The following is a 26339-nucleotide window of genomic DNA, read 5'->3' as shown; positions in this document are numbered from 1 at the left end:
ACGAGTCGGACACGACTGAGTGACTTCACTTTCACTTTTCACTTTCATGCATCGGAGAAGGAAATGGCAACCCACTCTGGTGTTCTTGCCTGGAGAATCCCAGGGACAGAGGAGCCTGGTAGGCTGGCCGTCTATGGGGTTGCACAGAGTTGGACACGACTGAAGCAACTTAGCAGCAGCATGCTTTCAAAATACAGGGTGACCATAAAGTATGGAAATGTGAATTGTAGAATGTAATCAGGTGTTAAAATATAATGTCAATAAGCCACTTATTATGTATTCATCTGGATTTTCAGACTTGGCCACCGTGGCTCTGCAGAACTGGCCTAGGTGTGCTCAGGCTGGGAAGCCGCAAAATGAATCCCACCTGATCTAGTCCCTCAAGACAATGAAAACTGAAGCCAAAGCAGGCATGTAACACGTGGCCATCACTTCTCGCCACTGCCTTCCAGTATGGTTGTCTCTCTATGGCTGTCGAGGACTGCAACAGCCTGTGGCTCAGACGGTAAAGACTCTGCCTGCAATGTGTGAAACCTGGGTTCAATCCCTGGGTTGGAAAGATCCCCTGGAGAAGGGAATGACAACCCACTGCAGTATTCTTGCCTAGAGAACTCCGTAGACAGAGGAGCCTGGTGGGCTACAGTCCATGGGATCACAGAAGAGTCAGATGGACTAAAACATTTTTTTTGGCTCTCCAAAATCCACTTCTCGCCACTGCCATCTGTGATGGCCGTGTCTTCTTCTTGAGAACTGAAACAGCCTCACTAGTCTTCCTGCTTGTGTTTTTGCCCACATCCATCATCCACAACCAATCTGTTCTCAACACCATAATCAAAGCAATCCGTTTGAAGCAGTAGTTCTCAAAGTGGGGTCCTTGGGACTAGCAGCAGCAGCTGCAGCTGGGAAGTTGTTGGGAATGAGAGTTCTTGAGTTCTCCTCAGCTATAGAATTAGAAGTTCTGGAGGCAGGGTCCAGAAATCTGTTTCAACAAGCCCTCCTGCTGATTCTGATGCCTCCTAAGTTTTGAGAATGAATTGTAAGCATAGGAGAGGTAATGTCGCTCCTTGGTTCAGCTACAAGGCCATCCACATATCATCTGGCATGTGGACCCTTCTCTGACAGCCCATCACTTGTCTCTAACTCACTTGCTCCTTGGCTATACACTAGGTCTTGACATGTACTGCACCTTCTGCCTAGAAGAAGGCAATGGCACCCCACTCCAGTACTCTTGCCTGGAAAATCCCATGGACAGAGGAGCCTGATAGGCTGCAGTCCATGAGGTCACTAAGAGTCGGACACGACTGAGCGACTTCACTTTCACTTTTCACTTTCATGCATTGGAGAAGGAATGGCAACCCACTCCAGTGCTCTTGCCTGGAGAATCCCAGGGATGCTGTCTATGGGGTCGCACAGAGTCAGACACGACTAAAGTGACTTAGCAGTAGCAGCAGCTGCCTAGAATGTTCCCCAGCACTCCAGGCCTCCTACCACACCCACCATAGCTCAGTCCCTCCCCACCTTCTTCTCTGCTCAAATGTCACTTTCTTTTTGACACATTACATATTTATGGTCTATCCCTTCCCACTAGAATGTAAGTTACTTGAGAACAGGAACTTTGTTTCATTGGCTCCTGTATTCCCAGGGCTGGACCTGTGTACCTGGTACATAGTGGGTGCCCAGGAAGCAGTTGGTGAAGGGATGAATAAATGATCCTGAAATAAGGTTCTACCAGAACCATACCAGAATGTGTATTAACTGCATTACCTCACCAACTGTGCCTCACTGAATTCCCACAACAGGCCATGCAGTGTATGTTATCATTTTTATTTTACATGTGAAAAGGTGAACTGAATGAGAAAAAGAAGAGTAGTATATGCTTAAAAAAAAAAAAAAAGGAGAGGATGGAGATATGGGGTGATCAGAAAAGGAAATCTTCCCTAATCTCCAAGTTCTGGGTCTGACAGGGAGCCAAACCCATCTACATTTTGTACCATCTTTACCAGTTTTTGTTGCAATTGGTCTGGGCAGAGGAAATGCCAGATTACTCTGGTATTTACCTGAGCAGAATGTAATTAAGGAACAAATAAAGCTCTGCTTTCAATGATCCCAGGACAAGGTTACAAGTAGGAGAATTACTATTTAGCGTACTGGTATTTTCCTATTGTAAACACAGAATACAGAGATATTTCCTGAATATTCAGATAGTTCTTACTATCTCCCAATGACTTTTTTCAGTTTTAACAACAGTCCATCCTGTATGTTATTAATGACCTGGTAGAAGTAGAAGTAGATACTTTAACATGCTTATTAACGTGCTCAAAAATGAGCACCCTATCAAGCATTATGGGGATTTCTTCCCCTCCGGCAATTAAAAATTGTTTCCTGCTAAGCATCTGCCAGAATGAAAATCCAGTCCTGTGGCCAGGGCTAAAGAGCAAGTCTGGTTGTGGTTCATCTGCAAAGGACTGTGTGAGTAGGCAAGCCTAGGGCCTTCCTCCCGCTCCACTGTCCACCTCTCCAGTGATCTCATCTAGTCCCACGGCTTTAGTATCGTCTGCATGCTGTTCACTCCTGTGTCATCAGTCGGGGGCCAGGAAGGAAAATAGAACCCCCGTGGGGTAACAAAACAGAGGGAATTTAATCCAGGGAATTACTGACAAAGACATTGGAAAAGCTGTGCGGGCAAACCGGGGAGAGTCAGATAACCCAGAGCAGAGCAACAGCAGGAAGCTGTGACCCTCCCTGGGGCTGGAGAGACAAGGAGGGCAAAGTGGGGTTTGTGAGAGTTTGGGAACAGTGTGGGGGTGGGGGGAGGGGGACTTGGAGGAGAGTCAGAGCAGTGGGATCCAAACAATAGAGGAGATGCATTGAAGCTGGAGATGCTGCTCAAAGCAGGGAGAGGGGAAAGTACTCTGGCTTTCCCCTTCCTCTTGATCTTTAGCCTACTGCCAGCACTGGTCAGACTTTCTCAGAAGTCAGCTGGCAGGGAAATTTGGGGAACATAGCTTGCATGGGTCACCCCCACCCCAATTTCCATGCAGAGCAGAGCAGGGAAGAGAAGGAAGTGAGTGAGAGTGCAAACAGGCAATAATGGACACTGCTGCTAAATTTACATCTCCAGCTCAGACCCCTTCTTTGGGCTCCAGATTCTTACATTCAATTGTTCACCAGACACTTCCACGTGGGTGTCTAACAGTTCTAACTTAACATGGTCCAAAGAGATCTTAACAGCTAACTCCCCCTGATAGTCTCTCCTTTTCAAAATGTTAATCACCCAACTCAGTCAAAAATATGAGTGACCTCTTATTCCTTTATTTCCTCTCTGTTCCTTCCAATCTTTTAGCAAGAGCCATTGATTCCACTTCCCCAACAGTCCCTCTCCAGGCTTCTGAGTCTCCACTATTACCTCCTTAGGCCAAGCCACCATCCTTTCTCTGCTAGGTAAAGATCATGACCTCTGAACTGGCCATGGTTACCCACCCACCCAGGCTCCGCCCTGTCTCCTTACATCCATTGTCCAGAGTTCAGTTCCTAAAGATCTGGAGGGCAAGTATAAGGCGTCAGGATGTTATTCTCAGTAACACAGGAGCCACTGAAGGAAGTGACATAAATAATTTATGTAGTAAAGAGACCAGCCTAGATTCTTCATGGGAACTAAAATAGAAGGGACCAAAGGTGGAAGAAACAAGACTAATCGGGAGGTAGTTATGCATCTCAGCACTCTTATCCCACCTCTTCTACACCTGTGCACTTGCTCAGCCACCACTGGCCTTCTCACTGTGCCTCCAACATGCCAAGCCCCTTCCCTCTGAAAGGCATCCCACAGCCTGGATGTCCATCCTAATGTGAGCACATCTGGCTCCACATCATTCAGGCCCTACTCTCCCGGAGAGCTTTCCTGACCAGGTGGTAGTAATTACAGCTGTTCACAAATAGCCCACCTCTGTCCTTAGGGGCACAGAGTGAGACTGTACTTCTCTGCACCTGGGGAGTTGGTCGTGGCCGTGTGATTTGCTTTGCCCAATGAAACATGGGTGAAGTGATACACATTGCCACTGAGGGGATGCCTAAGAGCCACTGTGTGTTTCCCCATGATTTTTCTTCTGCCACGAGACTGGCAGTGTTCCAGATCATGGCTCCTCCACTGGCCCGAGACCTGGAGTGAAGGTGACGATTGTTCAGAGTCGCTCTTTCTGCCAACCCATGGACTCGTGGCATGAGCACCATGTTCCTGTTTTAAGCTGCTGAGACTTTGAGATGGTGACCACAGCACACCTAGTCTACCTGGACTGAAATAAGCCCTCAGTCCCTTACATCAGCCTGTGTCAGGTCCATTGTGGAAATACTACCACCAAGTGATAATTTCTACTCATTGATTTTATCCATGAATTTTGTTTCTCGTATGCAGCCCTCTCCAAACTCCATGAGAGAAGGAGTTCTGTTTACCTAGTTCACCACTATACCCCCAGCTTCTAGGAAGGAGCCCAGGACAAGTCACTAGGCAAATATCTGTTGATTAAACCTCCAATGCCTTGCACATAGTATTTGTGGCTTATGTGTGCTATTTTGTTGAGGCAATTGGAATGAATGAGTCTTGCACTCAGCACATCTGAAGCATCAAAGCCTAAAGCTTCACTCTGCTATTTATGGGTTAGGACAGTTGCTCAGGTTACACCCTTCCAGCTGATTCACAGGAAACCAATTTTCCCAAAGTCACCACGATTTCTTGGTCAGAAAAAGCTCTGCTAAAGACCATATGCAGCAGATAAACAAAAAGGAATGAAATCCTAGAACCATAAATCATAAGACTGAAGTTGCCCAGAGTTAGGAGACAGAGTGAAACAAAATCCATTTTGATACTGTTTTATCAATTCTCTATGGCAGAAACATTACCTTGCCAACAAAGGTCCATCTAGTCAAACTATGGTTTTTCCAGGAGTCATGTATGGATGTGAGAGTTTGACTATAAAAAAAGTTGAACACTGAAGAATTGATGCTTTTGAACTGTGGTGTTGGAGAAGACTCTTGAAAGTCCCATGGACTGCAAAGAGATCAAACCAGTCAATCCTTAAGGCAATCAATCCTGAATATTCCTTGAAAGGACTAACGCTAAAGCTCAAACTTCAATTCTTTGGCCATCTTATGTGAAGAACTGACTCATTGGAAAAGACTCTGATGCTGGGAAAGATTGAGGGCAGGAGGAGAAGGGGTCGATAGAGGTTGAGATGGTTGGATGTCATCACTGACTCAATGGACATGAGTTTGAGCAAGCTCTGGAAGTTGGTAAAAGACAGGGAAGCCTGGCGTGTTGCAGTCCATGGGTCGCAAAGAGTTGGACACGACTAAGTGTCTGAACTGATAATGGCAGATAGCTATTTTGTCCTTTTTCAATGCCAACTAAATCTAATTCCCCAGAAATGAAACAAACCTCTGATTTCACTATGGTCATAAAATATTGGCATTGAAGAAAACCTTAGTGATTACTTAATTTAGATAAATCTATTCATCAGCTGGCTTGATTTATTTTAATTGGAAACCTCTGAGGGTCTCACTGTTGTCTGCCAGAGGTTTAGAACTTAAAAAACTCAAGTTAGAGGTCGTTTTGCTTAGTCATTACCTTTTTAGACCAAATACATTTTAATATACTTTTTCAAGCATTTCATTATATAGTTATAATAAAGCTGTAAAGAATATTCTTATTATAAAATTAGGGCTTCCCTGATGGCCCAACAGTAAAGAATGGGCCTGCAATGCAGGAGATGTGGGTTCCATCCCCGGGTCGGGAAGATCCCCTGGAGAAGGAAATGGCAACCCACTCCAGTATTCTTGCCTGAAAAATCCCCATGGACAGAGCAGCCTGGCAGGCTACGATCCAAAGGGTCACTGAGTCAGACACAACTGAGCAAGCATGTAGGATTATAGAATTAATCCTGCAATATTTTTTGTTTTGTATTTTTGCTCCTCACTTAAAAATTTTCCTTATGGTTTCAAAATGTCTGAGATATTGAAGAAATAAATTCTTAAAAACTACAAAGTTACTGTACCCTTTGGTTTTTTAGGGCAACCAAGGTAAATTAATTTTGTTCTCCTTATTTAAATGTCTCCTAGACCGTAGACAAACAGGCTATATCCTTAATAAGCAACTGTATATTGTCTTTTACTTGCAAAAAAAAAAAAAAATTACCAAAATATAATTCCTTAAACATCTGATCTGAAAGTATTAAGTTTTAATGTTAATAGATGGTAATTTCTGCAATCTTGTCTAACCTAAATTCAACTTTATTAACCATGTCCTAATCCTGAAGTTCAGGTACTAGCCACTTGCAGGTGAAACTTTTTTAAAAATGAGCTCATATCATTACCCACATATGCTCAAAATGGGACAGTTTGAATACTGCAAGCTTCTCAAAGAAAGCCGTATTCACACATAGGAAATCATTTAGATGTGGTTAAGGAAACAGGAAATTTTCACATTGGCTTTAATATTTCTATTTTACCAAAATTTTCCTGAACTTGGTAATCATTACTAACACTTTTCATAGTAGTATTTACTGAATCTTTAAAAACAAACAAACAAACAAAAAAACTGAGCAGAAAACGTAGAGTTGAAGAAAACTGGATGTCAGTCTATACAATGATTTTTTACTTTCAGCATGACAGACTTTATTTTGGCACTTTAACAAATATTTTGCTTTACAGCAGTGACAAAATATTTGCCAGAAATTTCCTTTTCCTGGCATGAATATTCCAAGCAGTTAATATTCTACGAACTGAACTTTGCTATGCTTTGCACAGTTAGAGGTATACCCACTACACTCATAACCTCCATAACCGAGGGACATTGTGCAGCTTTAGAAAGTGCTAGCACTTCCTTTCAATCACTCTGCAGTAGACTGATTCTGTAAGCGATGGGACAGGACTTGGAGAATTAAGGCCATTAAGAATTTAAGTAAACACTGTTCTGAGGGCTGCGTCAAATTTTTTTTTTTTTAATCTGTGGCAATTCTAGGGAATGTCCTCTAAATGAAGCAAGTATTCATACTTCGTTAAAAGCAAATTATATGTTGGAAAGGTTGCTGTTTTTCCTGTCTTCTTCCTACTTCGGCAGTTCACACTTTAAAACAAAATTGGTGGTAAAACAGAAAAAGGAAATGTTCAGTTAGAAGGAAGTCCCCAGCCAGGGTGCCAGGGTACCCTCACATTTCCATCTCTTCCTCAGGCATCACTGCTCTCTGGCAACCTCATTCCTAAGCAGTGAAGCCCTCCTTTTAACGCCTAGAACCTCCCTGAGGGACTCTTCTTCCCCGTAGTGTGAACTATGGTATTCCATCCATTACTTCTTCAGTTAAACTTCAGGAGAGATTCGGAGCACAGTTTCAAAGGTAAAACAATCCAGAGGACTAAACCATAGATACTGACATCAGGAAAGCCCTCTTTAGTTCTTTGGAAATCATAGTCCTAAAAGTTATTTGTCAGAGCAGGTATCCATCTCAATATTGCCATCAGCTATCTTTATAAAGGTTGTGAAACTCACAATTCCTTCCCTGGGAGCCTTCCAATATCTATATCCAAACACACACAGGATGATACATTCAGATTTCCTCTGGCCAATTCAGAAGCGAATCTGATAATAAACAGCTTCATCAAATGAGCTCTTTGGTTTTGATTTACAGACACCGTGGAACACTCAGAAATCAAACCCACAACATCCTTGAGAGCAGACGGTTGTTAGCAAAGGGGAGGTGTACATTTGATCGAAAATGTACAAAATTTATAACAGTGACATTTTCAATATTAGGCCACATGATTTATTCAGTAGTTTTTATATTCCCAAATTACAATTTACGTCTATTCGTAAGACTACAAAAGTTACCATTAGAATTGTCTGTGCTTATAAAATACCAAGTTTTTTTTTAACTGTTATATATACTCATTAACACCAGTCTGCAACGAGTTACATAGAATCATAGGCACTTCAAAGGCTTAAAAAGACGTTTACAACTTAAATGCATTTGTAAGAACAAAAACTGATTTTTTCTTAAGTCCCTACTCGTACCTTCAAATTGCAAGAAATTAGCAAATACAGTGGCCAAAGGAATCTGCAGCAACTTCTCAAAATACTGTTAGCATCTTTGGGCTTGCTGAGGCTTGTCAGTAACTCACATCAAATCCTCTCAAAAGAAGATCTGAATGGATAGACATGACTAAACAGTTTTGTGGTGATAATCCAATTTTACACATTAATTTGCTGTTGCAAATCTGCCTGAAGCTACAGGTAATGAAAAATAAAGCAAGTGTAAAATGGATAGTCTGACACTTAAAAATTTATACAAAGTGAAGGTTAAAGTTTACATATTTGAAAATCACATATACACTAAATTACCATTATCTGAATTACCCAAAGACAAATTGCACCGTAACAGCTACAAAAGGCATAGAGTTTTGTTTTGTTTTCAAGGGCGAGCAGAGGAGAGGGGAACAACAGATAAATTAACAAAGTAAGACCAACTTGATAAGGTCACTCTGAGACATGCTGACACAAATGAAATAGCTTTCATCTTCGAACCATCGGATAAAAACACTCTTTTCATACTTGCGCATAGAAATTTAAACCGATTCCATGTACATTGAGCGTTTTTATAACATAATATTTTGCCACTGCTATTCACAGAACACTGCAGATGTTAAGTTTGAATTTTATGTTGTTCTAAAGAAATACACGAAAAGATTTAAATACAATGGGATTTTTATCATTAAAGTGCCAGAATGGCTCTTTAATGAAAAAAAAAACAAAAAACAAAAAACAAAGATCTTCATTATTCTATGCAAAAGCTTTATTTTTAAAAGTTCAGTGATCTCATAAATAGAGACACTAAATGGGAGTTTTCACGCATAAAACTCCTTAGTAGGTGCCTTCTGATAAGCAGCACTGGATGGTTTGCGTTCTCCAAGGTCATAACTTCCTTCATCCTTCTTTCTCATGCGATACACCAACAGCAGGATAAGGAAAATTGCAAAGAGAAAGCCAATAACTCCGCCAGCAATGACAGCTGAAACACACCAAAGGAAGATTACTTTTAGAAGAGATTCAAGGATGGCAGAAATTAGCTTTGTTAAGGCCAATTTATCAACACTTTCATAGAAAGCTTAATTTGAAAACCCCAAAACTAAAAAAAACTGGATTCAATGAAGCAACCAGGTAATTAAGCAAAGCTGACATTCTTCAAGAGGTATAATACTTCCTTTGATTAGTATTAATAATATCACCCAAAAGCCTCAATAAGAAAAAAATTTGGCTGTGACCTCAACTAGTTCCATACATTGAAACTCTTAAGCCTTTTCAGCATTCACTTTTTGTAATCTAATCTTCTAATTGCTTTTTCAATGAAAACACAAAACATGATATAACTGACTTAAATTTTGCAAAGGGAACTGTGCAAAAAGCATGCAAATTTCCTTTGTCATCTTGGATTTGGGGCTTTCCTCTCAAGGATCAAGTGTTCTACAAAGGTAGAGGTCAGATCTGTGGTTGCTAAGGGAGGGGTGGGGGTGGGGGAGGGCTAGACTGGGAGCTTGGGATTAGCAGATGTAAACTATTATATTATAACTGAGTCACTTTGCTGTACATTAGAAACTAACACAATGTTGTAAATCAAATATACTTCAATAAAATAAAAATTTTTTAAAAGGACTGTGTTCTAAAATCTTGCAAATCTTCCCCTTTAAAATCAAAGGTTAATACTTTGATTTATGATTACAGACAACATCCTTCTGTGCCGTAGGCACTGTATCAACGGCCCTCTCCATAAAGAACCTTCTCTTCTCTTAAGTTTATCTTGAGATCAGGAGGTCTTGGATCAAGCCTGACTGAGCTTCACATTCTGCCATACCTGACACCCAGTTGTTCTAGACCGATTTAGGCCTTAACTTTCTTCTTGCCTCTCCCCACCCCAACCCAAATGGCGGGCCAAGGGGTAGGCTGAGAGAGCTGACAGAAAACAGCGACATCCTTTGCCTAACCCTTGCCTCACTCGCTCTGAAAGGAGACAGGTGCTCAAGATGGTTTTCAGTAGTAAGGTAACATCCGGCAAACCCTGCTGATACTTCTGAACATCACTCACACAACCAGAAGCCTATTTAAGGACCCTCCACTAGGCTACTGACCTGCCAGGACTTCCGTTCGTTTAAACAGATTGTCTGAGTGCTTCTCAGTATATACGTTTGTATCCTCTTCAGCTGGGTCTGTTTTCCTTTCTGAGTCAGGGAGGTGAACTTTTTCCTTATCAATTTCTTCAGGTGACTGGTATAGGCAAAAAAAAAAAAAAAAAAAAAAAAAAAGAAGAAGAACAAAGATTATAAAAATCTTCTTTTAATGTGCTGGAAGAAAGAAATAGTAAGTACTTTTCCAAGTTTGTTTTTTTTTCAAACACTGGGTTTAGAAAATAAATGAAATAATCCCTTTGTGTGATGTGTATACCAATGGGTGAGTCCTATGATGGACCCGCATTGTTCATGGTTTTATATAACACCCACCACATGTACAGGCAAGATGGACAATTTATTGAGTTCGCAATAATCCTAATGGCATGGTTAGGTTCTCTAAGTTGACATTTCACAAGGATCTCTAGCTTTCTTACCATTCTTCAGTCTTCAGGCCACCATCCCCTTCTAGCTGCTCCAACCCAACAACGTTACCCAATTCAACTCACTCCTTCATCATCTTTCTGCTACATGGGGTACGTGATGGCAGCTTCCCTGCAGGCATTCTCTCTGAGTGTTCTCCCGGGGCTCTGCCTGCTACCACTCTGTGGGCCACAGCCAACAGGCTTCATCTGTAATGAAGCCCACTATTTATTGACTCTTACACCTTCACCACACGCTGGATTAGAATTTAGACTTCAGGGGGGCCAGGGTTCTGTAAGGAGCTCCTGTGTGGCCCTGATCCACTATTTTTCTGGACCTCACTCTTTCTACTTGTCCAGTGAAGGGCACTCTCAGTTTCTTGAGTATTCTACAACTCTCACCATCTCACCTCCAGGCAGCATTATTCTTACCTACCAGCACCCTACAGGACCCTCATCCTTGGCTGTACCATCATAACAGATCGACCCTCTCCCTATTTTCATCAATAGTAACTACTATTCTCTTGGGCCTCCGAAGTTATTTTGGCACATTTCAAGTTATATGTTTTGGTATGTCACCGTCCTTTCAATGGGCTTGCCTGGTGGTGGCTCAGATGGTAAAAAATCTGCCTGACATGTGGGAGACGTGGGTTCAATTCCTGGGTTGGGAAGATCTCCTGAAAGAGGGCATAGCAACACACTCCAGTATTCCTGCCTGAAGAATTCCATGGACAGAGGAGCCTTCCTGGCTACAGTCCACAGAGTCGCAAAGAGGTGGATATGACTAAGTGATACCTCATATATCATATATATATACACACACACACATATATATATAGTCCTTTCAATTTGCCTTTCACCATTCCTTCAAATTCAGTGTCTTCCATGGATTCTCATTCCTGAGGCCTTATCTAGGTCTTTACCACATCATACCCAACTGCATGTGTTGGGTGGCTTCCAATCTATCTCCCAAGCCCACTGCCTAATCTCCAGTAGGAAGCCCTGAAAAGCCATCTCTACCACCACTTACTTAACCGAAACTGATTCCTAACATCTGTGCCTCGGTTCATACAGTTCTTCTAACTCCAATGCAAAATTTTCACTTCTTTCATTGTCCATTTGTCCTTCACGAAGTCCTGACGTTCCACCTCTCAAAAACCCCAGAACGCTTTATAGCCCATTATACCATCACATAAATCATCTGCTGGCTTTCTAACCTTCAGCACCAATGCTGGCTATCATGTACAAATGACCTAAGATTACACTGAAATCTGAAATCACCTGAAAAGTTAAATATATATATATATAAGACCACCACTAGAGACTGTTTCATTGTTCTGGACTGAGTAAAACTGGCACTGCTTATTGTTGGTACTTATTTAAAGCTCTCCAGATAATTCTACAGTTTGAAAACCACTGAATTAGATAAGCTCAGTTCAAATGAGTTGGTTCTTCTCTATCAGGCTCAAGTTCTTGTTGGCCAACACTACTGACAAAAAACACCATCAATTCTACTAGTCTCTTACTGTAGACAAAAATATTGTTTAGCTTTACTACTCTTCCTAAGAGCAGCCAACCACCTTCATTAGGATTCTAAGCTGTGGCCCAGTAGAATGCCTGATGGCTTTTTGAAGGCCAGCATTCATCCAATATGGCCACTAGCTACTTAGCCTAGAGGGTTAAAAAGCATAGAGACCTCACCTTTCTGGGGTGCCTTAAGGTCATCAATGTTTCCAAGAAGGATCACTAGGTGAATCCATCTGAGTTCCAGGTCAGTGGGCCTTGCCTCAGTGGACAGAGCACTAGACTGGTTTCCACTGAAGATGATGCATAATAAAGCATGATAAAGAATGCCTGTCTTATTTTCCTAAGCCACACGAAAACCTTGTACTGACTTAACCCTCAATCCGCCATGACTTACAAAAAGCAGAGGCTACAGGAAAATGATCATTTCACTTCCATACAACATGCACTCCAAATTTCACTATTCACTACATTATTGTGCAGAGAAGGCAATGGCACCCCACTCCAGTACTCTTGCCTGGAAAATCCCATGGATGGAGGAGCCTGGTAGGCTGCAGTCCATGGGGTCGCGAAGAGTCGGACATGACTGAGCAACTTCACTTTCACTTTTCACTTTCATGCATTGGAGAAGGAAATGGCAACCCACTCCAGTTTTCTTGCCTGGAGAATCCCAGGGACAGGGAAGCCTGGTGGGCTTCTGTCTATGGGGTTGCACAGAGTCAGACACAACTGAAGCAACTTAGCAGCAGCAGCAGCTACCTTATTGTGAGAGAAGAAAATAAAGGTCTCCCCTGGCTTTCCTGTACCAAGGGAAAGCAAAGAGAAAAGTTCATTGACAGTATTCTGCCTCAATTCCTCCATTCTTCTCAAGGAAAGCCCATTGTTAATTGGATGCTTTGTAGAAGGACAGACAAGTCAATAGATGAGAAAATGAATTATCTGGATTCTAATTTAGGAGACTTTTCACTGCTCATTAGCAGTTAAGGGAGAGTTAGGAAAGGGAAGAGAAAACTCCAGTAGGTTGATACCCAGGTTTGTGATGAGGGAAAGAGGAAGTGAGTTCTGGTGGTGAATGAGGGGAAGGTAAGTAGCTACTGTGACATTAGAGATGGAATTTAATTCATCCATGTCATCTCTGTCTCATTTATATGAGAGATCACATGAGTTCCCCTCAGGTCTTTTCAGTCCCTAAAATCCTTTGAGAGAGTTAACATTTCCATTTTACTCAGCTTCTGATCCAACAGCCAGGAATGAGCTTACCTTTCAGGGGGTCTGCGGGTTGGGGAATAGGAGATCTCCACAGAACTGGGGTTCCCACATACTCACAGGAATGAGTGCACAAGCTTCTAAGTGCTCTGGATGGAACAGTTACTCTTTAAATTTACAAGTTTTATTGTATGAAAGGAAGAGTTTGACTAATAAGAATACTTTCTATAGTACAGAACTAATCTGAAATGCCTGGACTCTCATATATGTGTGCAAAGCGAAATTATGAAAAGGCAGCATAGATGATTAGATGAAGTCAATTAAAGATCTGTCATATCCATGCCTGGTTCTTTGGATACCATGAAAATGTAACTGAGTAAAAGGTTACGAGCAATGCTCTGCTTGAACAGATACCTGTATTCTTTTTATTTTAGTCACATACATTTACAACAAACTGGACAGAATATCTATAACAGTGACATCAATGCCACTGTGACGCCCACTCAAAAGCAAAGTCTGTATTAATGGTATCCGAAAAGCAATGTTTAATTTAGCTGTGCCATGTGATTACAATATAGAAAATTTAATCACTAATATTAATATTATGATAAGTACTGAAAAAAGTGTTCAACACAATGAGTAGCACACAATAATATCGCCCACAAATGGATGAACTTTTATTATTACTACATCAAAAACAAACACTACCAAGAATACGTTAAAATGTTTTGGGGTCCTTCCTTTCTGAGCTCATCTGCCAAACATCTATCTTCTTTATTTCAATCTGACACAATTACTCCCTTAAAGTCAATTTTGTAAAACTTACATCAATTTTCAACCTATTGTTGTCAACTGACCAGACAGCTCTATGTCAACTTAGGTTCTCCTGAGGATAAAAACTCTACCACAAAAAGCCAAAACTGACTTTCTTGTCACAAGCTGCTGCTGCTGCTAAGTCAATTCAGTCGTGTCCAACTCTGTGCGACCCCATAGACGGCAGCCCACCAGGCTCCGCCGTCCCTGAGATTCTCCAGGCAAGAACACTGGAGTGGGTTGCCATTTCCTTCTCCAATGCATGAAAGTAAAAAGTGAAAGTGAAGTCGCTCAGTCGTGTCTGACTCTTCGCGATCCCATGGACTGCAGCCTACCAGGCTCCTCCATCCATGGGATTTTCCAGGGAAGAGTACTGGAGTGGGTTACCATTGCCTTCTCCGTGTCTCAAACTAGTGAGTCCTAATGGTTCCTGACCTCAGGGGATTCAGTCACGACCAGTGGTCACATATATGTGCAGTAGAGTCAGATGCGTCTTTCAGCGGCCACCCCAGATAACCTACCCCCAGCTGCACCTGTTGCTTTTCACTTATCTTCTCCCTTTTTCTTTTCATTCATTCAACAGAATCCATTTGTGGAGCAGCTACCATGCAGGGAGCCAAATGGGTCTGCCTCACGGCTCACAGCTCCTCCTTCTCCTAGCACCTGGCCTGTGAAGTTGGTCTACCGCTAACGGTAACAGGCCCTTCTCCATCCAACAGAGAGCACTCCAGTCTGGAGAGGACTGTCCTGGCTGCTCCACATCTGAAGAAACCTAGCCAGCCCTGTTCCTCACCACCCTATGTACTTCCGTGGGGAGTGCAGTGGGTAGGAAGTTAGCAGGGAAGGGAAAAACAAGTGCACTGTGGGAAGGGGAAGAACAAGTGCACTGTGGGAAGGGGAAGGGAAGAACAAGTGCACTGTGGGAAGGGGAGGGGAAGAACAAGTGCACTGTGGGAAGGGGAGGGGAAGAACAAGTGCACTGTGGGAAGGGGAAGGGAAGAACAAGTGCACTGTGGGAAGGGGAGGGGAAGAACAAGTGCACTGTGGGAGAGGGAGGGGCGTCATCGGGCTGGAAGCCCATGTGCAGCCCTGCCTGCAGAGGGGGCACTTCTCACTCCAGAGACAGCCTGTCCCTACCTTTATGACACAGTCTTCCACATCCTGTCTGCTGTTAGACCTTGGCAGCATCTCATTTCTAACCAACAGACGGGTGAGCACCAAACAGGGACACTTGTGATTCCAAGCTCTCCTAAGCAGCATGCTATCCTCCACTGTCTGCAGTCTCCTGCCGCTGTTACTCCACACTTTCCCTTGGTGAACTGCCCCAGTCTCTACTGCTCTAACCGACTTCCATGAAGGCTTACAGAGTGCTTGCTGGGTCTCAGGTGCTATGCTGCATGCCCTCACATTTAATCTTCCCAAGGACCCAAGAGAAATGGGTCAGAGAAGCTAAGACACTTGACCAGATCTAGGACTTGAGACGTTACTTTGCCAAAAAAGTCTAGTCAAAGCTATGTCTAGTTATGTCTAGTTTATGTCTATGTCTTTGTGCAGTCAAAGCTATGGTTTTTCCAGTAGTCATGCATGGATGTGAGAGTTGGACCATAAAGAAAGCTGAGGGCCGAAGAATTGATACTTTCGAACTGTGGTGTTGAGAGTCCCTTGGACTTCAAGGAGATCAAGCCAGTCAACCCTAAAGGAAATAAATCCTGGATATTCATTCAAAGGACTGATGCTGAAGCTGAAACTCCAATACTTTGGCCACCTGATGCAAAGAGCAGACTCATTAGAAAAGACCCTGATGCTGGGAAAGATTGAAGGCAGGAAAAGAAGGGGACAACAGAGGACGAGATGGTTGGACAGCATTGCTGATTCAATGGACATGAGTTTGAGCAAGCTCTGGGAGATGGTGAAGGGACAGGGAGGCCTGGTGTGCTGCAGTCCATGGGGTCGCAAAGAGTCAGACGTGACTGAGCAACTGAACAACAACAGGATTTGAAACTTCAGCCTTCTTCAGACTGTAGCATGCATTTTCCAACTTAAGAAGCTTACCTAGTCGTAGCTGGTCAGCTAATTGCAATACCTTGCTAATAAAGCCAAAATCACCAGTCCCCTAGTTTCCATTAGAAACCTTTGCTCTGTTTTAAGGCCAAAGACCTTATTTCTTAATAAGACAGCTCTCAAAATGAATATAGAGATGTACCCACATTCATCGTTATCATTGGAAGAGTTGAAGTTTACATACCACTGGTGGTGGGCCTGAAAAGACTTTGGGAAAATACTTATTGAGATTAGTACCTGGAGTCTTCTTAGTCCATAATCTATTGCAGCAGATGTAAAGTTTACAATGGTTTTAACTCACAACCAATTCTTTATGAAATAAAAACAAATTTTCTTAATGTACGTCACATAAACTGAAAAGGTTTTGCTTCTTAACTGGGCTGTGAGTTCCTTAAGAAGAAGAACCCTGTAAAAAAGATTTGTTTATAAGCTAGGCCCGGGTTATAAAAATAATAGGTAGAATTAGCTATTAGGCTATGAAAAGACATGGCGGAACTGTAAATGCATATTACTAAGTGAAAGAAGCCAGTCTGAAAAGACCACATACTACATGATTCTAACTATGCAACATTTTGGAAAGGCACAAACTACGGAGATACTAAAAAGAAATCAGTGGTTTCCAGGGCCTGGGAGGGCAGGAGGAACAAACATGTAGGGGATAGAGGACTTTTAGGACAGTGAAGTTATTCTGCAGGCTACTAATGGTGGATACACGCCCATTAGAAATGTGTCAGAACCCATACAATGTAATACATCATGGTGAGCAAACCCTAAAGTAAACTCTGGACTCTAGGAGATTATGACCAGCCAATGTAGATTCTTGCTCCTTGAAGAAAAGCTATGACAAACCTAGACAGCATATTAAAAAGCAGAGACATTATTTTACCAACAAAGGTCCGTCTAGTCAAAGCTATGGTTTTCCAGTGGTCATATATGGATGTGAGAGTTGGACTGTAAAGAAAGCTGAGTGCTGAAGAATTGATGCTTTTGAACTGTGGTGCTGGAGAAGCCTCTTGAGAGTCCTTTGGACTGCAAGGAGATCCAACCAGTCCATCCTAAATGAAATCAGTCCTGAATATTCATTGGAAGGACGGATGCTGAAGCTGAAACTCCAATACTTTGGCCACCTGATGTGAAGAACTGACTCATTTGAAAAGACCCTGATGCTGGGAAAGATTGAAGGCGGGAGGAGAAGGGGTCGACAGAGGATGAGATGGTTGGATGGCATCACTGACGTGATGGACCTGAGTTTGAGTGAACTCCAGGAGTTGGTGATTGACAAGGAAGCCTGGCGTGCTGCAGTCCATGGGGTCACAAAGAGTTGGAAACAACTGAGCCACTGAACTGAACTGAATGTGGATTCATCAGTTGTAACAAGTGTACCTCTCTGTCACAGGATGTTGATAGTGGGGGGCAGTTGAACATTATGGGGGCAGGTGGTATACAGGAACTCTCTGTGCTTCCCACTCAATTCTGCTGTGAACCTAAAACTGCTTTGAAAAACAAAGCCTATTTAACAACAACAACAACAACAAAAGCAGTAGGTGGCAAATGTCAAAACAATCATGAAGAGTAAGGAGGAGCCATTTACAATATAATGAAAAGACCAGTTGACCTTACAGTTTTAAAAGGTGCCTCTTAAAAGGAACATTCTGTACAATTTTTTTTAAAGGCACATTGACAAGAACCTGATGACGCGATGCAAAATAAAACACACCTTTGTCTGAGCAGGGATCTTGTCCTGTATCTTGCTCAGCGTTGTGGTTTCCACTCTCGGAGCAGTACTAGTGAACGGTATCTTTGGAATGGGCCGAGACGTGGTCAGCTCTGGACTCTCTCCATCCTCATCAGCTCCTGGAAGAATAAGCAAAGACGAGCTAAGCGCACGAGTCATGACACAGAATTCTACAGTATCAGGCTACTTGGTCTAAAGTTGACGATGACAGAGTCATGTTTTTTCACAATACCTGCTCCTTAGGAACTCAGCATAAACCTTCCTGCAGTCTTCAGAGCAATAAAGAAATGACTTCAAAGTGGATCTGTGGGGAGTCTGGCATTTTTTCTATATTATTATTATTCCCAGTGTTCTCAAGTAGCCCTTTTAAAAATAATTTATTTATTTGGCTGCATCAGGTCTTAGTTGTAGCGTGAGGGAATGTTTCTTTGTGGCACACAGACTCTCCAGTAGTGGCCTGTGGGCTCAGTGATTGCTGCACCCGGGCTCTCTGGTTGCAGTGCATGGGTTTAGCAGCTCCATGGCCTATGGGGTCTTAGTTCCCCGATCAGGGATCAAACCAATGTCCCTTGCATTGCAAGGTAGATTCTTAACTGCTGGACCACCAGGGAAGACCCTCAAGTAGCCCTTCTTTTACTTGTGTGTTCAGTTTCTCCTCCTCAAGAGATTGCTTCCCTTCTATGCTGAAACATGCTATATTTTCCATTTTCCATCATAACAACAATGAAAAGGGAATGCTGACCCTTTATCTGAGTGAGCTGCTGCACTTCCTCCCCTGTTTATAGTCAGACTTTCTCAGTGGTGTGCAGACTCACTGGCTCCTTCCCACACCATCTATTCCACTTTCTGCTCTACTCCCCCTAGTTGAATGTTCCCTGTCACCACACCGCTGGCATGTTTTCTTAAGGTCACCATTTCCCTTCACATTCCATATCCAGTGGCATTTTCCAGAGTGGTCCTCATCTAATTGAACCTCCTAGTATCACTGGACGCTTGTCAACTCTCACCTCCATTCTGATACACTACCTTTGGGTTTCTATGACTTTAACTTCCTGGCTTTCCCCTCACCTCTCTGGCTATTTCTAAGTCTCCTTTGCAGATTCATTGTCTTCTACCTGGACACAAAATATGAAAAGTTCCTTAAGGTTGAGCCCTAGGCTGCACCTTACTCTATACTTTCTCTCTCACCCATGGCTTCTGTTACATCTAAATACAAATGAAACCCAAGCTAACCCAAGTGGTTCCCTTCTAGCACTCCTCCAAAATTTAGACCTACATATCCACCAGCCTCCTTGGCATTTTCACTTGAATGACTCAAAGGTAGTAAATACATCTTGGTCATCTTCAAAATAGAACTCATGAAACAGACCTGTGGTTGCCAGGGGAGAGGAGGTAAGGAGGGAAGGATTGGAAGTTTGGGATTAACAGATGCAAATTATGATACATAGAATGGATAAACAACAAAGTCATATTCTATAGCACAGGGAGCTATATTCAATATCCTGTGATAAACCATAATGGAAAAGAATATGGAAAAACATACACAACTGAATCACTGTCGTACAGCAGAAATGAACACAATATTGTAAATCAACTACTTGTCCATAAAATTTTAAAAAACTAGAACTCATGATTTCCCTGCCTGTCCCTCTACAAATGCAGTCTTTTCTCCTCACGTTATCTGGCAGTGAGTGGAACCCTTCGTTCCTGTAAATCACAGCTCTGGCTCCCTCCCCTCTTCCTCACCACCACATTGAATCCATCACCCAGTTCTATGGATTTTACCTTCTTTTTATGTCTCCACTCTTAACACCTTTCTGGAGTTCCCGGGCATCCACCCCCGTCCAATCTTCCCATCGTCACTGTACCTCCCTTCGTCCTCATTTCCTTCTAGTCCTCTGTGCACAGACGGGCTGCAACCCCATCACTCTCCTGTTTAAAACTGTACCAGTGGCACTCCACTGCTCTCAAGGTGAATCGAGAACACTGCCACCTCTTCTTGTGTAGTCCGGTCCTGGCCTACCTTTCAGTTTCCTTCAGCATCATTTATCCTGTTATCCCCTAGACTCCAGCTGTGGTCCCCTGATCTTCGGCCAGAAGTCTTTGCCTAGTTAATTTCTAAACTGCACCTCTAGACTTTTAGCACAAATGTCATTCCTTAGAGAAGGCCTTCCTTCCGCATTAGAGTCTTCATCACCTGCTTATTTAGCACCACCTTTCTTACCTTAAGACTGCATTTATCACAAGCTTCCTATGGCTGAGGGATTGCATTTGATTGGCTCCCCAAAAGAGTGTCTAACAAAATCCCAGCACCTCCAGGCGCTGACCCAGTATCTGTGCGGTAAGGACTGACCACTGACTTCCAACTGGGCACTCTGTCTTTTTGTTTGTTCATTTTGCCTTTTTACAAAAATAACATTTGAGAATTGTTCACATTCAAATGCAACATTCTTTTTAAGTTGATCATTTGTCAAACTTGTAACAACTCAAAAAATCCAAAGTCTGTAACTCAAACTAACCTGCTTCCTTAGACAGGAAAAAATGATGAATAGCCCCAGACTCCACATGGAATCATGTTAAAATAACAAGCAGTTCAAAAAATATGAGGTAAGATACTAGGAAAAGTGCAAAACTATGAATATGACTCATTTTAAATATGTTAATATATTGATTTCCTCCAGCATGTACACTCATTATTTAGGGAAAAAAAATGGTGAAGAGTATATTGAAATAAATATGGGATTTGGCATTAAACAAACTTAGTACTTGTTCTGGCATTTATTATCTCTGTGACCTTGGACAAATAATGCTTGAGTTAGTTTCTTCATCAGTAAAATGGGGATAACAACCACTAATTCTCAGAGGTGCAAACATTATATATATATATATATATTTGAATTACATATATATATTTGAAAGCATTCTGTGTACATAAAATGTTACATAAATGTAAGTCATTAATAATGATGGGTCCAAATACACTGCTCTCTCATATCAGCTTCCCTGATTTTCCATCGAAATTTTACACATAATATGACTGATTTGCTTCTTAGGAAAAAAATTCAATGAGAAATGAAAAATTTTCAATTAAGGGTTTTCGAGACTCTTGGCTTACAACAGCTACAAATACGAATCGCCAAATTAGGAGTTTGGATAATTTGTTGTGCAAGAAGAGATTTTGTAAAGTAGAAAATTCTCTCAAGTTAGCACTTCTTAAATTAGATGAGTGACCCACCTCAGGTGGCTCTTCCACTGCATTTATCATCTTTATTAAAAAGATTGACCCTCTTGCCCAAACCAGAAATCTGGGGACCCCATTGATGACATCCCCTTCACCCCTGACTTTCAGCTCTCACTGTCCTCTGTGCCTGAAACAGCTTAGCCTTGAGCCAAAACCTGTTTCCACCCTGGAAACTCTCCTGCTTAAACTCTCATTCCTAAAATCAGTGTCATTCCCTCTTTCTCCATCATGGAACTATTTTTATCTGCTTCCACTGTTCACTGAGTCTGTTCTTTAAAAAAAAAATTAAATAACATTTTTTTCTATTTCCTAAAGAAATACATCTTTTAAAAAATAATGCATTTTTTTTTCACAGATGAAATTGGGAAATAGGGAATATAGGAAGGAATAAATAAGATTATTCCACCATCAGAGAAAGCATCGTTAGATTTTATTTACTAAAGTGTCCCTAGCACCTAGAATGGTATCTATTTCCCCATGTTATGGGTCATTATTAAATATTTGTTGAATGAATTGAATAAACATCTGCATATCATCTCATCTCCTAATGAGCTGTTCATTTCTGACATGACAGTTTCACTCTCCAAGGACTCTTGCACTCTCACAGTGTTCCTTTTTTATAGTGTTCTCTTCTTGTTTCAACATTAAAGTACCTTATCTCTCCAAATTTAGTAAGTTTTTCTCTAAGTTCTCACTGTTAGTTTCTGTTCTCTTCCAATTTGGGGGTATAAGAAGGTCTGGATCTTTCAGAAGTCCTCCTGTAAATGTCCAGGGAGCCTTGGTTGTCTTCTCATATTTAAGAGGGAAAGGCTGAGCAGCTGACTAGAAGCTCTGAGCACACAGAAGAAGTCTGTCAAATGCCAATGTCAGTATCTTAGAGTTATTTCCTTTGAGTTGGTTCAAGTCCCTAGAGAGGGTGAAGGCCAAGTTCTGGGAACTGACTGGGAGAAGACAACTGGGAAAATCTCTGCATTAACCTAAGCATTAATCTAAGAACTTGTTCTCCCTGTTTTCAATGTGGGGTCCCCATCCCCAAATGTGCCGGTACATTTCCAGTCCAAAGACCCTCTGTTTTTTCTCTCCAGATAACAAACCTCCAGTTTTCTTCTCAGGTCAGGAGCATCAATCCCTTTGCTGCATTCTGATGGGAAGGAATTAGGGAATCCACTTACTTTTTTTTTTTTTAACTTTTTATTGTGTATTGAAGTACAGTTGATTAACAATGTTGTGATAGTTTCAGGTGGGAAACCTACTTAGTTCATAAACTTTCAGTCAGTCATCCTGAGTTTAGTACCATCTTCACCCTCCATCTAGTGGCGTGAATTCTAGGGCCCTGTGGGGACTCTGCCGTGTAAATTAGCTTGCTTCTTTGCTCTCCCCACCCGCGCCCCCATCTGCACCCCACAGCTGGCTAACTCAGCTTTCTCATGTCTGCCAAGTCTGTTACTACAAGCCCATCTGCCTCCCAGCTTTCAAAACACTATGGCCTTTGGCTCCTATACTGTTCCATTTGTCCTCATGAGTTTAGGCCCAGTTTGTTTACGGGCAGTTTAGCTGGGTATTGGAAGGTATATACCTTCAATCCGCTACCTTTATCCAGAACTCTGCATTTAACTCTTAAACACTTTTGTTGTACAGCACCTTCTTAGGCTATATCATCCATGACATGGTGTAACAATTATTTTTTTTCTCATTTCTACATTTTTCTCATCTGACTCTTGGTTCCTTGAGCACAGAAACCTAGTTTTTCATCTCTGTGTGTCCAAAGAATATGGTCAAGCATCTGGCCCACAGTGAATGTCCATGGAACATTTAAGTGGATGGTTGAAGTTTCCATGTCTGTCAATGCCCACCCCTGAGCCCACATATATAGTAAGAGGATGATACATCTTCTCCCCTGGGAGGTGCCCTCTGGGTCTCGGGACATTCCTACAGGCCCCGTGCTCCTCTACTGAACAGCGTGACAGCACTGAGAAGAGAGGGAACACTGGCCAAGGAGACCCCAGTTTCCACCAGGGACGGTGCATCGCCGCGGCAGGGTCTCCTCATTCTAGGGTGGGGCTTCCGCACACAGGAGGCAGTAGAGCAAAGGAGTGAAGAGAACACACTCTCAAGCCCAGCTCCCTGGCCCCTAGCCCAGCTCCACTTCCAACAGTGTGATCTGAGGCAAGCTATTCAATCTCCTCAGGCCTTAGATTTTTTTTCATATGAAAAACAGAGGTAACAGAATCTGTCTTTATAGAGATGTTATAAGACTAGGAACAGTGTCTGACATGCAGTAAATAAGTAATAAGTAAAGGGCTTTACAAATTTTAGTTATAACTTCTGCTACCTTTAAGCTGAAAATCAACATCCCCAGTATAGTGCAAGGAGGTTTCCAAAATCCAGAACGATACACTTCTTTGCAGCAATGATCTGCCCAAGGTTGCAGCCAAGGCAGAAGCAATGTGGGCCCACATTTAAGTCTGAGCTCGATCTGTCTGATGAGTGGTTCAGGATTTCAAACGACCACTTCAATCCCCTTCCACCTGATGGGGGACATGGGGGGGCTTCCAGAGGAGCAGGACTGAATCTGCATTCTTTATATTAAATTTAAGGACAATCTTGGCAGAAATCAGAAAAATGACTTGGACAACCTCTACAAGTCTCTAACAACTCTCAGATTCTAAGATCTGTGAAATGAGGACCAAAATGTATGTAGAGGTATATTTCCTGAGACATTTTGAAGAAGACAGTTACAAAGCACTTTTGAGGTGTTAACAAAAAAAAGAGGTGCCATAAGTGAACAATATTAATAGAGTTGTGGGCTACAGAGAACAACTTTTCACACTCATCCTGCGTGTGTGATATGTATCACTCTCCCCAGAATAACTAGGGTTATTTTTACATGAGCACCGAGTTGTAAGCTCACTGTTAACTAGGTCGGCCACACCCTTCTTGTCTTTCTCAGACTCGCCATTTTCCAACCTAAGATACTCATTCTTATATAGCTAGATCTCTCCCAAAGACCCAGTTTTAATTTGCTCTGGGTATTCTGAAGCCCACGCTGATCTGATTGTGAGACATCTACATTCAGCATTTGTTAAGTTGCTAACTCATATCTGACTGTTTGCAATCCCATGCACAGCAGCACACCAGGCTTCCCTGTCCTTCACTATCTCCCAGAGTTTGCTCAAATTCATGTCCATTGAGTCGGTCCAATGGACCAACCCAACCATCTCATCCTCTGTCATCCCCTTCTCCTCCTGTCCTCAATCTTTCCCAGCATCAGGGTCTTTTCCAATGAATTGTCTCTTCACATAAGGTGGCCAAAGTACTGGAGCTTCAGCTTCAGTATCAATACTCAGGGTTGATTTTCTTTACGATTGACTTGTTTGATCTCCTTGCTATTCAAGGGACTCCCCAGAGTCTTCAGCACCACAGTTTGAAAGTAGCAGTTCTTTGACACTCAGCCTTCTTTATGGTCCAACTCTCACATCTGTACATGACTATTGGAAAAACCATAGCTTTGACTACACAGACTTTTACCAAATGTTGAATGTAAAATGAAACTCAAATCAAAGAAGATCCTGGATAAGACTTGCCTAGCATGCTGCTGACCTCACCTTCCTGATCTGATCATTAATACATGCACTAGCTCCTCCTCTTTCTCAGTTTCCTGGGAGCCTCCTGGCACAGGTGAAATATGTCCCAGGTATGGGAAATTGATTGCAAAATGATCAAACCCTTTCTCTTCCTTGTAGCGTTTTCCTCTGCATCGTGACAACCCTACAGCTCCCTTCACTAGGAAGCAGAGTCTGGGCTGGGCCTACGACTGGCTTTGACCTATCAAACATGGTAGTGAAATTGTGCCCATTCGAAGCCTTGACTTCAAGAGCCTTTGCACACTCCTACTGGCTATCTTGGGATCTCTGTCTCCTCCCTGTGGACAAATGGCTGGCCTTCTGGAGAATGAGAGCCCACAATGACCAGAGCCACGTCTGCCCGGCTACCCCACAGATATGACAGAGCCCAGCAAGATCAGCAAACTCAACCTGCACCTGACCACTGACATGGGAAAGAGCCCAGTCAGGCCACCTAAATTGCCACCCTGAAGAATAAGGAGCTAAACAAAATGACTGTTGTTTTTAGCCACTACACTTTGGGATGGTTTGTTATGAGGCATTACTGAAGTAATAGATAACTGATACACCACAGGAGTTGAAGGTATCAGTGTACAATCATTTTACTTGGCTGCTGCATTCTCCCTCCTCCTTCTGAGCAATACACTAGCAGTAAGATAGTATAACTCTTCTTGGTCTCATCTATAAGCTTTAAGGTAGGGCTGGCAGTTTTATGAAACTAGTATTTGAGGGTGGTTTTCAGGACATCACTCTGATAATGTTGACAGAACACTGACCACACGCCAAGCAGCAAGCTCTAAGAGTTACAGATGCATCAACCCCTTAAGATGCATGGCAACCCTATGTGGGAGGGCTTATTATTATCTTCCAGTCTATAAATGAGGAAACTGAGGTTCAGCGAAATTAAATATATTCCCAAGATCTCACAGCTCAAGTAGCTGAGAGCTGGAATTCACACCCAGGCACCGTGACTCCACAGAGCGTGCCCTTAACAGTTATGCCTCCTGCTTGCTTCCCTGAAGCACATTCCAATAGAGTGTGAGTGTATGTGTGTGTAAGAGTGGGTGTGTGTGTGTGCACGTGCATACACAAACACAGAGAACAGAGATGAGTGTGGATGCAGCTAGCCTTACCTGAGCCTGATGCAGACGTGTAGTCATCATCGTCAATAGGATACACTCCTGAAGCTTCTTCAACGGAGCTGTTGTCAAGGTACATGTCTTTATCAGATGTCAGCTCTGCCCGCTGAGAAAGCAAAGAGAGGTGAGGATGGTGAGAAATTAGGAAACGAGTTTATTCATTTATCTCACTGTTCAGACTTATACCTCAGTGACCTGTCCCTCTTTCCTGTTCCTTTAAGCTGATTTTTGTCCCTGTCTTTCCTCAGCACACCCTGACAAGTCGCATGACGTCAAGGGCTGACCACAGACAATGCTCCTGAGGGAAACCTAACCCAGTGGATCCTCAGAAGATGCCTCAGAAGCACCTATCACGGGCTTATTTCCTCACTTCCC

General features: G+C 42.5%; 1 protein-coding gene across 1 annotated transcript in view; it reads right to left on the bottom strand.

Moving 5' to 3' along the window:
* Window positions 1–7785: 7785 nt before the first annotated feature.
* Window positions 7786–26339, bottom strand: part of SDC2 (syndecan 2) — a 121154-nt gene continuing 102600 nt past the window's right edge. Inside the window, exons 2-5 of the mRNA XM_006061121.4 lie at window positions 25959–26070; window positions 17944–18080; window positions 10165–10300; window positions 7786–9050 (exon numbers count right to left, since the gene is read on the bottom strand). Coding sequence (XP_006061183.3) covers window positions 8887–9050; window positions 10165–10300; window positions 17944–18080; window positions 25959–26070 — 549 coding nt within the window. The 3' untranslated portion in view covers window positions 7786–8886. The remainder of the gene's footprint in view (window positions 9051–10164; window positions 10301–17943; window positions 18081–25958; window positions 26071–26339) is intronic.

The sequence above is a fragment of the Bubalus bubalis genome, chromosome 15 (assembly GCF_019923935.1).
Source record: "Bubalus bubalis isolate 160015118507 breed Murrah chromosome 15, NDDB_SH_1, whole genome shotgun sequence".
NCBI lineage: Eukaryota > Metazoa > Chordata > Mammalia > Artiodactyla > Bovidae > Bubalus > Bubalus bubalis.
This window is presented reverse-complemented; position numbering and strand designations above follow the sequence as displayed.